Here is a 14,937-nt window from a genome sequence, read left to right as displayed (position 1 = left end):
CCATACATACACACACACAAACTATAGACACACACACACATACACACATTGTACACAAACGTCCAGGGTACAGGCAGGGGGAGGCCTCAATTGCCCCAGAAGCACTGATACTGCGTTATTCACTGGATTTTACATGGACTGATGTGATCTGAACTGTGTTTTACAAAATACATTCTGACATACACAAACGCTGAGGAGCTGACTATAGGGCATCATTCCTAATGCACAATAATAATATAACCAGACTCTGGGCCCGGCAGGGACGCCCCCTCCTGCCCCCTCTGCCCACCCCTCACACACCAGACTCTGGGCCCGGCAGGGACGCCCCCCTCCTGTCCCCCTCTGCCCACCCCTCGCACACCAGACTCTGGGCGAGGCAGGGACGCCCCCTCCTGCCCCCTCTGCCCACCCCTCACACACCAGACTCTGGGCCCGGCAGGGACGCCCCCCTCCTGTCCCCCTCTGCCCACCCCTCGCACACCAGACTCTGGGCCCGGCAGGGACGCCCCCTCCTGCCCCCTCTGCCCACCCCTCACACACCAGACTCTGGGCCCAGCAGGGATGCCCCCCTCCTGCCCCCTCTGCCCACCCCTCACATTACAATCAGCTGATTCCTCTCACCTTCTGCCCGGTGAAACGTGACCAGAGCGGCTCCTTCATCCGGCAACAGGACTGTGTCCTCTATGGTCCCTCCGCCATGCCTGGGACTCTCGAAGTACAGGGTGACCATGTCCTCTGGAGTGTCCGGGGGGATCCCTTCAGCTCTGACACTTCTGGTCTCCTCTAGAGTCCTCGCTGTGAGCTTCAGCTGCTTCACCCTGATGCTGCCAGAGAATCTTGTAATCACATCTGCAATATCTGAGGAGAGAGACGTCCTAATCCAGTGAATGGTAATCAGACTGAGCACCTGATCAGAGAGTGGTAACCAGACTGAGCACCTGATCAGAGAGTGGTAACCAGGTCTCTGCAGCCAAACTGCTCAGACTGTACAATGGTAGATAAGGGTGTATGTCACACTGCCCCCGATCCACCTGTGTAGCCTCTCGCTCTGGTTGTACATAGACGACCCAATATCTGGGCCACAATCTGTGTACCAGCCAGCTGAGATTCAGATTAAACAGAGAGATTGGGAGGGTGCACATACACATACAATCGTTATGAAATAACTGTGTACTTTAAGCTGCCACCATGTCCCAAGACAGTGAGATGAACTGCTAAAATCTAACTAGATTCTGTAAGTGAAAGGTTATTTCAAAATAACCTAGCTATAAGCAAATTATAATCTCTTTATGGTAACATCGCTTTAGACCAGGGGTCAGGAACCTTTTTGTCTGATAGAGCCTTAAATGCCACATATTTTAATATGTAATTCTGTGAGAGCCATACAATATGTTTCAAACTGGGACAGTGTGCATGCGCAGCAGAGGGCTCACGTCCCTGTTGCCATGGCGACGTGTACACAGTTGATCCGCCGGGCAGCGGAAGTGTCAGACACGTCTTCAGCTTCTCTTGGGTTTCAGCAACATCAGCAATTTCCCTGAGAGCCAGACAGGAGAAATACCGACTAACAGCTTGTACAATTAGCTAGCTGACTTGGGAGTTGATTCTCTTTGGAGGACGAGATCCCCGCACTTTGGCCCAATAGGCTGCCTGCCAAGTGACAGGCAGCCGATTGGGCCAATCAAAGTGCGGGGATCTCGTCCTACAAAGTTACTGGATCTGACAGGATCTAGAGAGGGACAATTGGAGCAGCCGTTAGTTTTGGGGTAGCACGAGTAAGTTAGCAGTGTAAGCTACAGCAGTAGTGTGCCTACTTTGAAAATGTTACTTGCGCTGCCACACTAAGCTGTGCTGCTTGAGCTGTGTAGCTCAGGGAATCAACCCCTAACTGTGAGCCAGATGGAGCCATCAAAAGAGCCACATCTGGATCCCGAGCCATAGCTTCCCTACCCCTGACTTAGACCGTAGGTTCTGACAGACAGCTGTGTTTACTCCAAGAACAGGTAGATTAGGTAATTTGATCTCTCAGCTGTGTCAGCCTGGGCAGAGCAGCTAATTGGTAAACACAGGATGTTGACCCTATGTCTGCTTCCATGAAAGCAGGAAGTAGACACACTGCAGATTTGTTGCAGGATTTGTATCAGCTGTAACAAAGAAACGTTTTTCTTCAAAGGCTATAATGCTGTTGCTTATCTTTTAGAGCAGAGAGGAAGTTCTGAGTTCTGCTTTAAAGAAGAGGATATGTAAGGTTGGAAGATGTCCCCGACGGGGGCCGCATCATAGCCCCCCCCCTTATGCCGCATAATCCGCAGGTTCCCGCAGTATTTTCATATGTCTCCGGCTGCACAATGCATCCTGGGAAACTGCAATGCATGCTGGGAGATGTAGTTCACATTGATGTGGTTACATTGTGTACATATACTACATCTCCCAGCATGCATTTAGAAAAAAATATCTATATATAAATATATTGTGTGTGTATTAAACCTTTGTAATCCATTGCCTATAGCTTATACATGTTACAGAGTCACACCAATCCCACATGCAGACAACCTGTTTCAGATTTTCTTGCTCCTCATCAGTGCATGGCAGGGATTGATTGGCTCTATGGGATGGGGCTTGGACCAGTACTATAAAATACCCAAGTATCATAGTGACGCAGAACCACTAGGGATAGGTATAAATTGCTAAAAGAGATTAAAGGACATTTAGGTCTCTTTTAGCCCCTAATAATGGTAGCAGGAAAAAAGGGAGCCGGCTGAGGGGTGGATGAAAAGGGCGGCGCCGTAGACTTTAATGCAATTATCGTTAATACGGTGAAAAAAGGGTGCCGCAATAAATATTGTTAAGAACATTCAAGTTTTTGAAGTATGTTATCGTGTTAGAAGCTTGCAACGTTATAGTTTTTGTCATATTATTTGGTTTATACAGTGGGTTGCAAAAGTATTCGGCCCCCTTGAAGTTTTCCACATTTTGTCACATTACTGCCACAAACATGAATCAATTTTATTGGAATTCCACATGAAAGACCAATACAAAGTGCTGTACACGTGAGAAGTGGAACGAAAATCATACATGATTCCAAACATTTTTTACAAATCAATAAGTGCAAAGTGGGGTGTGCGTAATTATTCAGCCCCCTTTGATCTGAGTGCAGTCAGTTGCCTATAGACATTGCCTGATGAGTGCTAATGACTAAATAGAGTGCACCTGTGTGTAATGTCAGTACAAATACAGCTGCTCTGTGAGGACCTCAGAGGTTGTCTAAGAGAATATTGGGAGCAACAACACCATGAAGTCCAAAGAACACACCAGACAGGTCAGGGATAAAGTTATTGAGAAATTTAAAGCAGGTTTAGGCTACAAAAAGATTTCCAAAGCCTTGAACATCCCACGGAGCACTGTTCAAGCGATCATTCAGAAATGGAAGGACTATGGCACAACTGTAAACCTACCAAGACAAGGCCGTCCACCTAAACTCACAGGCCAAACAAGGAGAGCGCTGATCAGAAATGCAGTCAAGAGGCCCATGGTGACTCTGGAAGAGCTGCAGAGATCTACAGCTTAGGTGGGGGAATCTGTCCATAGGACAACTATTAGTCGTGCATTGCACAAAGTTGGCCTTTATGGAAGAGTGGCAAGAAGAAAGGCATTGTTAACAGAAAAGCATAAGAAGTCCTGTTTGCAGTTTGCCACAAGCCATGTGGGGGACACAGCAACCATGTGGAAGAAGGTGCTCTGGTCAGATGAGACCAAAATGGAACTTTTTGGCCAAAATGCAAAATGCTATGTGTGGCAGAAAACTAACACTGCACATCACTCTGAACACACCATCCCCACTGTCAAATATAGTGGTGGCAGAATCATGCTCTGGGGGTGCATCTCTTCAGCAGGGACAGGGAAGCTGGTCAGAGTTGATGGGAAGATCGATGGAGCCAAATACAGGGCAATCTTGGAAGAAAACCTCTTGGAGACTGCAAAAGACTTGAGACTGGGGCAGAGGTTCACCTTCCAGCAGGACAATGACCCTAAACATAATGCCAGGGCAACAATGGAATGGGTTAAAACAAAACATATCTATGTGTTAGAATGGCCCAGTCAAAATCCAGATCTAAATCCAATCGAGAATCTGTGGCAAGATCTGAAAACTGCTGTTCACAAACGCTGTCCATCTAATCTGACTGAGCTGGAGCTGTTTTGCAAAGAGGAATGGGCAAGGATTTCAGTCTCTAGATGTGCAAAGCTGGTAGAGACATACACTAAAAGACTGGCAGCTGTAATTGCAGCAAAAGGTGGTACTACAAAGTATTGACTCAGGGGGCCGAATAATTACGCACACCCCACTTTGCAGTTATTTATTTGTAAAAAATGTTTGGAATCATGTATGATTTTCGATCCACTTCTTACATGTACACCACTTTGTATTGGTCTTTCACGTGGAATTCCAATAAAATTGATACATGTTTGTGGCAGTAATGTGACAAAATGTGGAAAACTTCAAGGGGGCCGAATACTTTTGCAACCCACTGTATGTACAGATTTGACGTTATCAAAGATATTATCGTTTCTATTTGTAAAAGGGTGTTTCTGCAGAGGGAGTGGTTACGGTTAGGCACCACTAGGGGGGTGGTTAAGCTTAGGCACCACTGGGGGGAGGGGTTAGGCACCACCAGGGGTGTGGTTAGGGTTAGGCACCACCAGGGGAGGGTTTAGGCACCACCAAGGGAGGGTTCTGTGTGAGAGTAGGGTTGGGTTAAGCTGTATTGTTGAATTACGTAACGATTTTTAATATTAATATCTTATTAATATCTTTTCGTTATTATTTCCCATCTGTTTTTACATTGGTATTTATCGTTAACCAAGTTTGACAACAATGTTTATTGTTATCAGATTTCATTATCCACCAGCGCCATTTCATTATCCAGCTGGGCCCTTTTTTCATGCACGCCTAATAATTATTCCTAGTGGTTCTGGGTCACCACAAGCTATTTGGGTATTCTGTACCACCACATCTAATAATGAATGACAGCAGCATTGTGTTTCCTTATATTTGGACCCCAGAAGGTAATGGTGAAGTGTTGGCAGTGAGGTTGTCTGACCTGTATCAGAGGTGAAGGTGACCACAGCAGTCCGGATCTCAGGTAATCTCTCCACATAGAAGTCCATGTCCACGTTCTTCTCGGTGATGTTCTCCAGCAGAAGGTTCAGCATGTCAGGGGTGCAGCTGTCCTGGAGGTTCTCAATCAGGATCACAGAGGACGATTGGCCGGGTGACATCTCGTTGTTTCTTGGTGTCTCTATTAGAAGATCTATTACAAGATAGAAGTAGACCTGTCATGACTCATCACTTCCACCCTTACATCCTCCCATTACTCATGTGTAAAGACCTGAGGATAACCGAGGTCTGCAGGGTGACCAGATGTGATCCCTCAACCCTGGGGCACTGCTACTGAGCCCATTATGATCTGTAACACTGAGACCAGTCCAGCACACCTGCTCATTGCTATGGAGGGACGGGTGATCATGGAGAAGACCTCTCAATGCCCGGCAGTTTGAGGGAATACAGTGATGATTTGCAGGGAACTTACCTGAAAGCATCATTTATAAAAGATATTGAATGAATCAGCCGAGTTTTGCCTCCAGTCTGACCATACGTTTGTTTGACTTTTATTAGTTGTCTGCCCCGCAGTTTAGAGAACTAGGGTATATAGGGATAATTTGCCTGTTCCCCAAGTCTGCAGTGATATCTGGTCTGCAGTCACTTCCTGTGCAGCCGTTAGAACTGACAGTCTGACTGGTGCTGAGTGTGCTGTCTCAGAGATCTTCATCCATTCCTTAGAGACCTCCTACTGCCAGCTCACTCCCCATCAATCTCAAGCCACACCCTCCTCAGAGAGTCCTACAGTCATGATAGGTTATGATGATGGTGCTGATAGCAGCCTAGGGGGTTATAATATGCCCGGAGGTCGCCTGGAGGTCGGGGGAGGGGGTAGATGATGGTTGCAGCAAATATCAGAAATTACCATTTATCAGGGACTTAGCTTAATGAGGAATATTACTGGTATTAGCTTAATTAATAAAATTGTTTATTTTAACAATGATGCTTTATAAATTATGTAGTCAGCGTTTGCATTACATTCTTACCTTTATCTTAGGTGGCACCATCTTTACTGCTGGCAGGTACACCGCTGCGGAATGTCTATTTGTTGTGTGTTTTGAAGTCAGTAGAAACAACACCTTGCCCCATATGCAATTAACTTTTTCTCCCGAGTTTTCTCCTGGGTAATAATTTCACACCTAACTAATAAATTGTTCTTTAAACCAACAGCAAGCAAGAAAATACCCCAAAATAATTTTGATAGTACTTTTTCACCTACATTGTGGCACTATTTTAAAGGTAGAAAACTCAAGAGAAAAGGTTAAGGCTCTTGATCTCCAAGAGTGCTCTGAGAGGAGAAATCTGTATAACTAAGCAGCCTAGGCTAAGTATCACTGGGAGGGCGGAGTTACATACCAATATAGATACAGGGCATGTTTCTGATGCATAAAACCAGGATAATTAATGTAAAAGGGGGTATCCTAAATAATTTACTACAATCCACCATATTTCACGACAGGGCCTCTTTAATAAGTGATCATTGCATTTATTTTACATATAAAGTACCTAAATTAGTCTTAATATTGGTTCATATATTCACTGTACATATAGTAGGAGGGCCACAATATCAACCTATCAGAGGGCTGTCACTGTATTAGCGTGAACCAGATTAGAGAGGGGGACAGTAGAATAATGAGCTGCTCCTCCACACAGTCCAATCAGCAGGCGGGGGCGGGGCCTTGTCCAGAATGGGCTGCTCCACTGCAGAGGGAACAGAAGGGAGGGCAGAGAGCTGCTTCTGATGGCTGTGCAGGGTGGCTGGGCTGCCTGAATCACAGGACTGAATGGACAGAATTACAAATCTCTTGTCAGGGTAGGATTTCCACCTTCTCCATAGTTCTGAGTCCTGCCCGGAGTACAGATTTCAATAAGGGACGGTTCACACGGACTCTTAGAGGGCAGTAAAGGCCATGGTTCTCATCGTTTAAGCGCAGTCCATTAAAATGAATGGACAGCCATTGGTAGGATCGCATAACCGTCGTTTGCGCCAATGCCACGTTTCGGTCCCAATTTTTCCCATCGTCTGCCCGGTGCTTAGGCAATCCTGAAAGCAACAGGCTGTTTCCAGGATCTGTTAACGCCCGCGTTCCCATGTTCCCCTGCGGGGGTCAAAAACAACAATCGCCGGGAAGCGCAGTGGAAATCCGCCAAATGCTTTTCTGCACACTTGCAACGAGATGCCGGTCTGCTGGTTCTGAGTCAGCCCTAAATACATAGCTCCCAACTGTCCCTCTTTTGGAGGGACAGTCCCTCTTCATTTGTCCCTCTTTTAGGACTTTGACCCTCTTTCTGTGTAAATAAAATTATTTATCTACCAAAAAATGTGTTTAATTTACTCTAAACTTTATTCATATCCTTTAAATGTATATATTACTAATTTTGTTTTCAAAATATTTTATTATGGCATTGATCATATTATTGCAATAAATCATATTACAAAGCAGAGGAATAATACCACATTTTTGACTATGATAGAATTTTAAAATGTTATTATGAAGGAAAATGAACCAGGATAAAAAGGACCAGTGTGGTTTGAATTATAAAACAACACATTTTTCTTATGAAATCGTTATGGTATGCGTGACTAGGGGTGTGGTGGGGGCGTGACCTGGGGTGTGATGGGGGCATGATCAGGGGTGTGGCAGGGGCATGGCTTAAGTGTCCCTCTTTCTCGTCTGAAAAAGTTGGGAGGTATGTAAATATAAAGCCTTCCTGCACAGCCACATGCTGATGACAGCTGAGGTTCTCTGCCTGACAAACACAACATAACATACAAAGAAAACAACAGAGTTGTGTTTATCTCAGAGCAGATCTCATGAGACATCGAGTCACACAGTGCACACACTACCAGGCCGTACTCAGCGCTGCCTCTTACCTGGGGCGCTCTTCTTACGCTCCTCCCCTCTCCGTTCCTGGAAGAAGGGAAAGTACATAATTACTGCCAAGCTTTCACATCAACCTTCTCTACAGTAAATATGTATTCAGCACAGATGATGTATAACACAAAGGAACGCATAGCACAAGTCACTAGAAGTATGCAGTACTATATGAAGGTGACACATACTGTATGTACATCATACGGATTATTCTGGGGAAGCTCACCCCAGCCAACCCCACATACATCAGTCAATGACCCCCAGGCAGGCTGCCCCCGGCTTCTCTTATTATACCATTACTGAGAAAGGAATAGGCGCCCTAAGAGTTAGGCATGGGAAACAGAGAGGACATCCTGTGGCCAAACTGCTAGTGTGAAAACCGTGTCATGGTTACGTATATGCAAACCCATCTGCTTATCCTACCTAATGCTAGTCCTACCTAGTGTGTGTGCCGTACATTAAGAGGTCGCAGCCAGCCCTGCACACGCACTAGGGACTGAGGTGGGAGCGCGCATGTGAGCAGACACTGTAAACTAGCGCCAGTTAGTAAACAGGCCTCATTGCCCAGCAAAAAAACAATACATAGAGCTGCTGCAAAACTTTATAAAAGCCTAACAGGATAAGTGTAATTAAATATAGGTGTAATAAATTTGCACTTGTGATTAGATCTGGGAACCTAAACCTGTTCAGACGAGCCTATAATTTGCTATAGGTAGCGTTGGTGGCTCGTTGTCTCATCCACTAACCCCTGTGTGACCTCCCCCTAATGTCTCCACCCCACAACCCTCTACATCAGTGGTCCTCAAACTAAGGGCCGCGGGCAGAATGTGGCCTGCCGAGGCTTTTGCACTGGCCCCCCAAACACAAAATGTATAACTTATAGATGCGGCCAACTGCACCTTTTTAGATATTGGCGGCCCGAATATGGAATAGCAGTGCTGGCATCACCCATCCACATACTGTAGAAGCCAGCGGGAAGTCGTACGCTGGCTTCCAATCCAATTCTGCATCAGGTGACACTGTTGTCCAACTGGACGGTAGGTTGTCACCTGGGTACGATTCACTGTCTGGGGCACAAAGACGTTCTTCGGGCGCCACATGCTGCTGGGAGTTCTCCTCCGGGCATGATTGGGGGGAATCAATACCTAGATTCATTTCATGTTTTTCAACATCATTTTATGTATGTTCCCTTGACCGAAAAAGTTTGGGGACCTCTGCTCTACATTGTAAGCTCACAAGGCCAGGCTCCTCCCTCCCCCTCCAATTTCTCCACCCCACTACCCTCTAGATTGTAACCTCACAAGGCCAGACTCCTCCCCCTAATGTCTCCAACCTACTACCCTCTACATCAGGGGTCCCCAAACGTTTTGGCTTCGGGGGATACTTCAGACTGCTGGGGGGCCGGAGTATACATAAAATGATGTAGAAGTCTTTGCGGGCCAGACATTGAAGCATACCCAGGTGACAACCTGAAGTCCAATTGGACAGTAGAGTCACCTGATGTGGAATTTGATTGGAAACCAGCGAATTACTGCTTTCTGGCTTCCGTGTGGATGGGTGGTGCCAGCACTGCAATTCTATATGCAGACCACCAATATTTAAAGATGTAGCTGACCTCATCTATAAGTAATACATTTTGTGTGTGGGGGGCCAGTAAAAAAGCCTCAGGGGGCCACATTCGGCCCACGGGCCTTAGTTTGAGGACCACTGCTCTACATTGTAAGCTCACAAGGCCAGGCCCCTCCCCTAATGTCTCCACCCCACTACCCTCTAGATCAGGGGTCCCCAAACATTTTGGGTTGAGGGCCGGGTCAACATACTTCAGACCGCTGGTGGGCCGGAGTAAACATAAAATGATGTAGAAGTCTTTGCGGACCAGACAGTGAAGCATACCCAGGTGACAATCTGCAAGCCAATTGGACAGCAGTGTCACCTGATGTGGAATTTGATTGGAAACCAGCAAAATTTCTGCTTTCTGGCTTCCATGTGGATGGGGGGTGCTGCACTGCTATTCCATATGTGGACCACCAATATTTAAAGATGTAGCTGACTGCATTTATAAGCAATACATTTTCTGTGTGGGGGGCCGGTAAGAAAGCCTTAGGGGGCCACATTCGGCCCGCGGGCCTTAGTTTGAGGACCACTGCTCTAGATTGTAAGCTGGCAGGGGCAGGCACCTCCCCCTAGTATCTCCACCCCACTACCCTCTAGATTGTAAGCTGGCAGGGGCAGGCACCTCCCTCTAGTGTCTCCACCCCACTACCCTCTAGATTGACAGCTTACAAGGGCAGGGAGCTCCTCCTAGTGTTTCCTGTCTGTAATTTATCATACAGACATGTACCAGTATTGTCTCACACTGCATATCAGCTATGTATATATTTGTATTGTTGGATGTTCTGATTGTACAAAGCTCTGAGCCTCTCGTGTATCTAGGCTCCCCACTGTTTGTTCTGTACTATGTGTACAGTGTTACGGAAGATGGTGGCGATATGTAAATAAATAATAATACCTCCTCGCCTGAGCCTGTTGGGTTTAGTGAAGAAATCTATCAGCTGCTCATAAATCACTTGCAGGGAAGTCCCACAGGTGGAGATTATGGTTCACCTGCTGGTCTCATATAACCGAGATACGTCCCTACTGTCTGTATACAGATAAGCTGAGCAGTCACACAGTGACAGTGACGGGTTATTTCCAGCCCAGTCACCGAATAACCCCAACATCTCCGATGTGATGCACCCCTCATTCTCCTGTCACATGGGTGTACCCTGAGAGCAAGGGGTGGGTGCTGGTGACAGGCTACCTCACCCCAAACCATCTCAGGCTCTCTGGGTCTGCAGGACTCTCAGGGAGTGCTCAGAGTCAGCGGGACATTACAGAGTCCATCCTCCATCTATCGCCTCCTCTCTGCCTTCTCTGTCATCGTTGTGTGACTGTAAAACACCCTGAAGTCCAATGGAAAATACTAAAACACGGAATCATCGATTCCTGAGAGAGTTTGGTGGCATTCTGACTCATCGGACTGTTCTCAAGCCTGACTACACTTTAGATTTAGCCCGTAATCACACCCAGAGCCGGGACAGGGTCCTCCAGCACCAAGGCTGAGACACCAAAGTGCGCCCCTCCATCCCTCCCACCCCAGCCGTCACACACTGATTGCTATTAGACTAAGAGGCCCCTCCCCATCCCTCCCACCCCAGCAGTCACACACTGATTGCTATTAGACTAAGAGGCGCCCCAGGGCCCCCCAACACCTTAATCTCTCGTTATCTGGCTTGCAGTCACTGCCATGTATCCTCTTTTCTTATTTCTCTCTGCTTCAAACACAATAATGGAATGATAGCTGAGTGAGTTGTGCGCCCACTCCTACTCTGCACCCTGAGGCTGGAGCCTCTCTTGCCTCTGCCTCGGCCCCGCCCTGCACCCCCTTCTACACTGCACCCTGAGGCTGGAGCCTCTCTCGCCTCTGCCTCGGCCTGGCCCCCTTCTACACTACACCCTGAGGCTGGAGCCTCTCTCGCCTCTGCCTCCGCCCCGTGCCAACTCCAACACTGCGCCCTGAGGCTGTAGCCTCTCTTGCCTCTGTCTCAACCCGGCCCTGATCACACCTGATCACTCAGGGTCCAATCAGGGCCAGTTCTAGAAACTCCTTTTTTTCAGTAGAAATATAGATGTATTTACATAAATCTGTACTTGGTTCCTGAAAGAGGGACAGGGAGACAGGGTTCCCAAAGAGTGGTAGTTGGGACCTATAATTTGTGTACAGTGGTAGAGCAAGTCAGTGGAGACCTCTCTCACTTACACACACCTCCCAACTTTTTGAGATGAGAAAGAGGGACACTTAACCTTCCTGGCGTTCTGATTCCCGCGGCCGTGCGGGGGGGGTTTTCGCCCAATTTTTTATCATGTAGCTAGCCTAGCGCTAGCTACATGATTCCCCCTCCCTGCTCCCTCCCTCCCACCCTTCCCACCCTTCCGCCGGCATGAAGACCCATCCGGAAATCCCGTTCGGAGAAAACTCAGAAGAAAAAGTTAATTGCATATGGCCCTGGGAGTTGGGACGAGCGAGATGAAAAGAATCAGCGATCGATGGGGGCTGCAACACAGGGGCAACTTTCTGAGAGCGGATCCTTATATACGGAGAACATTACTCAATCATGCAACAAATAACATAAAATCTTTCCAGTGCCACTCACTATGATCTGATATGACCAAGCTGAGGGCGGCATATCTTAAGGCCCATACACACGTCCGTTTGTTGCGAACGACGGGTCATTTGAACGTCCCGTCGTTCAGTCGTTCGCCCGCTAAATCAGGCGTGTGTGCAGACTGTCGTTCGCGTGATAAGAGTGAGTTTGAGCGATCCGCCTGACGTTCAAACGACCCGTCGTTCGCAAAAAACGGACGTGTGTATGGGCCTTTAAGAGCAGAGACTGTCTCATTAATCCCGTTCAGGTCACTTATCACATTCACACTAGAGACAGATCAGTAAATGAGGCCCTATGAGTCACTGGAGACTCACCACTGCCACCTCCTGGGAGGGCGGAGGAGTCCTCACTGTCTGCATGTCTCCGGCCTCCGCCGGACAGACAACCAGTTGTAACTTCTTCCCATCTTGTAGCTTCATCTCATGACTCTTCCGCAGGACCTCATCCCGAACTGTCATAAAGAATAACGAGAGTTACATTGTGCAAGAGGGGGAGCGCTCTACACTGTGCTATATGGGGATGTAACCTCCACCCTTACTACTTACCTGCCCCCTCAGTGTAGTGTAAGAGGATGTACCCCCACCCTTACTACTTACCTGCCCCCTCAGTGTAGTGTAAGGGGATAGTACCTCCACCCTTACTACTTACCTGCCCCCTCAGTGTAGTGTATGGGTATGTACCTCCACCCTTACTACTTACCTGCCCCCTCGGGGTAGTGTAAGGGGATAGTACCTCTACCCTTACTACTTACCTGCCCCCTCAGTGTAGTGTATGGGTATGTACCCCCACCCTTACTACTTACCTGCCCCCTCGGTGTAGTGTAAGGGGATAGTACCTCCACCCTTACTACTTACCTGCCCCCTCAGTGTAGTGTACGGGGATGTACCCAGGGGCGTAACAATTACCCCTGCAATGGATGCAGCTGCGGGGGGCCCATGGGGGAGAAGCCTGAGGGAGGCTGCGGCTCTCGTACCCAGCCGGGCCATTTTTAGGGGCAGTAGGGGGTGCAGCTCAAGAAGGGGGAGCAGCAGGCACACAAAGCCGCGGCGAGGGGCCCCAATTCCCCCCTCCCTCACCTAGGGCTCCCCCTTCCGTCATCCCCCTCCAAAAATGACAGCAGGGAATGCGGATTCACCTTTTCCACGCTCCATGCGACAAAGCTCAGGTCTTCTCTGTGGCAGCGCCTCACTTTACTTACTGATTAGCTCATCAGGAAGTAGAGCGAGTGGCACTGCAAATGAGCAGACTGGAGCTCCGTCAGCATGGAACGCAGAAAAGGACAGTCCACGTTCCCTGCCCGGCGGCTGCTATTACTTCTGAAGGGGGGGGGGGCGCAAGGTGAAGGAGGGGGAACTTGGGCCCCTCCCCACAGCTGTGTGTGCCCGCTTCACCCTCCCCCCATTGCTATAACACTGGGGCACCCATAACTGGCTACCTATACTTGGGCGCACCTATACCTGGCTAAACTCGGGACACCTATACCCGACTATATATAATGGGGGCACCTATACCTGGCTACCTATATTAGGGGCACCTATTCCTGTCTATCTACATTGGGGGGTACCTATACCTGGCCACCTATACTGAGGGCACCTATACCTGGCTACCTATATTAGGGGCACCTATAACTGGCTTCCTACATTGGGGGGCGCCTATACCTGGCTACCTATACTGGGGGCAACTATACCTGGCTACCTATACTGTAAGTATGTTTTTTTATATCCTGTCTGGCCTGCCTTTCCAAGTTCTGTTTTAAGGGGGTGGGGGGATGGGTAGGAAGGCCCCATCTGCCGACTAAGTAACCTACCTATCAAACTTGCCTACATGCATTGACAAATGCACAGGCAAGAATAAGGGTTAGGGATGGGGGATAGTAAAGTCAACGGGTTGTAGGTTAATTTGACGATGTAGGTCAGTTCGTTGGAACAACCCATCCAAAGCTTTGCAGGGGGGGGGGGGCACTAATTTCTAGTTACACTCCTGGATGTACCCCTCTCCAGCACTTACCTCCCTCCTCCCTGAAGTAGATGAGGATGTATCCCCGGCTGCAGTCATAGTCTCGGATCTCACACTCTCCTCCACCAGACTTCCTCCTATTCTGGAAATGCAGCAGCACTTTTCTCTTCAGTTGCTCCAGCTTTTGTGGCCCCTGGTCCCAGTTTAGGGCCACAGGGAAGCAGAAGTTGGGGTCCCCCATAGTGAGGTCAGTGGGGGGCTGCAGTCAGTGGGGAGGCCACAGGAGAGCAGTGAGTGGAGGTCTCAGAATCTGGGTGGTTTCTGCTCTTATTATTCCAGGAAATGAACTTGATACAGTTTCACTTTCTGTTACTTCAGGTCAGCTGACTTCTCTTTCTGTCCCCTCCTGCAGACAGAGGCAGCCCTGATCTGCAGCATTCCTCAGCCAGGGAGGGTGAGGAGTGCTGCTCTCTGTACAGAAAATACTGTATATACATATGTGTGTGTGTTATATACAGTATATACTACAGCTCCGCCCTCTTACTGTAATATGCAGGCTTGTAGGAACTGAGGGAAATGTACAACAAAGAACTGAACTGTCACAAAGAGGAATAAACAAATGTTCAAAGTGTATTACATTTCCATAGCGGAAAATAAACAATAATTATTATTATTATTTAGTATTCATATAGTGCCAACATCTTCCACAGAGCTGTACAGAGTATACAGTCTTGTCACTAAC

At 48.0% G+C, this 14,937-nt stretch overlaps 1 protein-coding gene across 1 annotated transcript in view; it reads right to left on the bottom strand.

Moving 5' to 3' along the window:
• Positions 1 to 14,538, bottom strand: part of LOC137525234 (protein mono-ADP-ribosyltransferase PARP14-like) — a 69,032-nt gene extending 54,494 nt beyond the window's left edge. The window contains exons 1-5 of the mRNA XM_068246236.1: positions 14,247 to 14,538; positions 12,554 to 12,690; positions 8,034 to 8,070; positions 5,100 to 5,309; positions 622 to 858 (exon numbers count right to left, since the gene is read on the bottom strand). Coding sequence (XP_068102337.1) covers positions 622 to 858; positions 5,100 to 5,309; positions 8,034 to 8,070; positions 12,554 to 12,690; positions 14,247 to 14,436 — 811 coding nt within the window. The 5' untranslated portion in view covers positions 14,437 to 14,538. The remainder of the gene's footprint in view (positions 1 to 621; positions 859 to 5,099; positions 5,310 to 8,033; positions 8,071 to 12,553; positions 12,691 to 14,246) is intronic.
• Between the last annotated feature and the right edge of the window lie 399 nt (positions 14,539 to 14,937).

The sequence above is a fragment of the Hyperolius riggenbachi genome, chromosome 7, assembly GCF_040937935.1.
Source record: "Hyperolius riggenbachi isolate aHypRig1 chromosome 7, aHypRig1.pri, whole genome shotgun sequence".
NCBI lineage: Eukaryota > Metazoa > Chordata > Amphibia > Anura > Hyperoliidae > Hyperolius > Hyperolius riggenbachi.
This window is presented reverse-complemented; position numbering and strand designations above follow the sequence as displayed.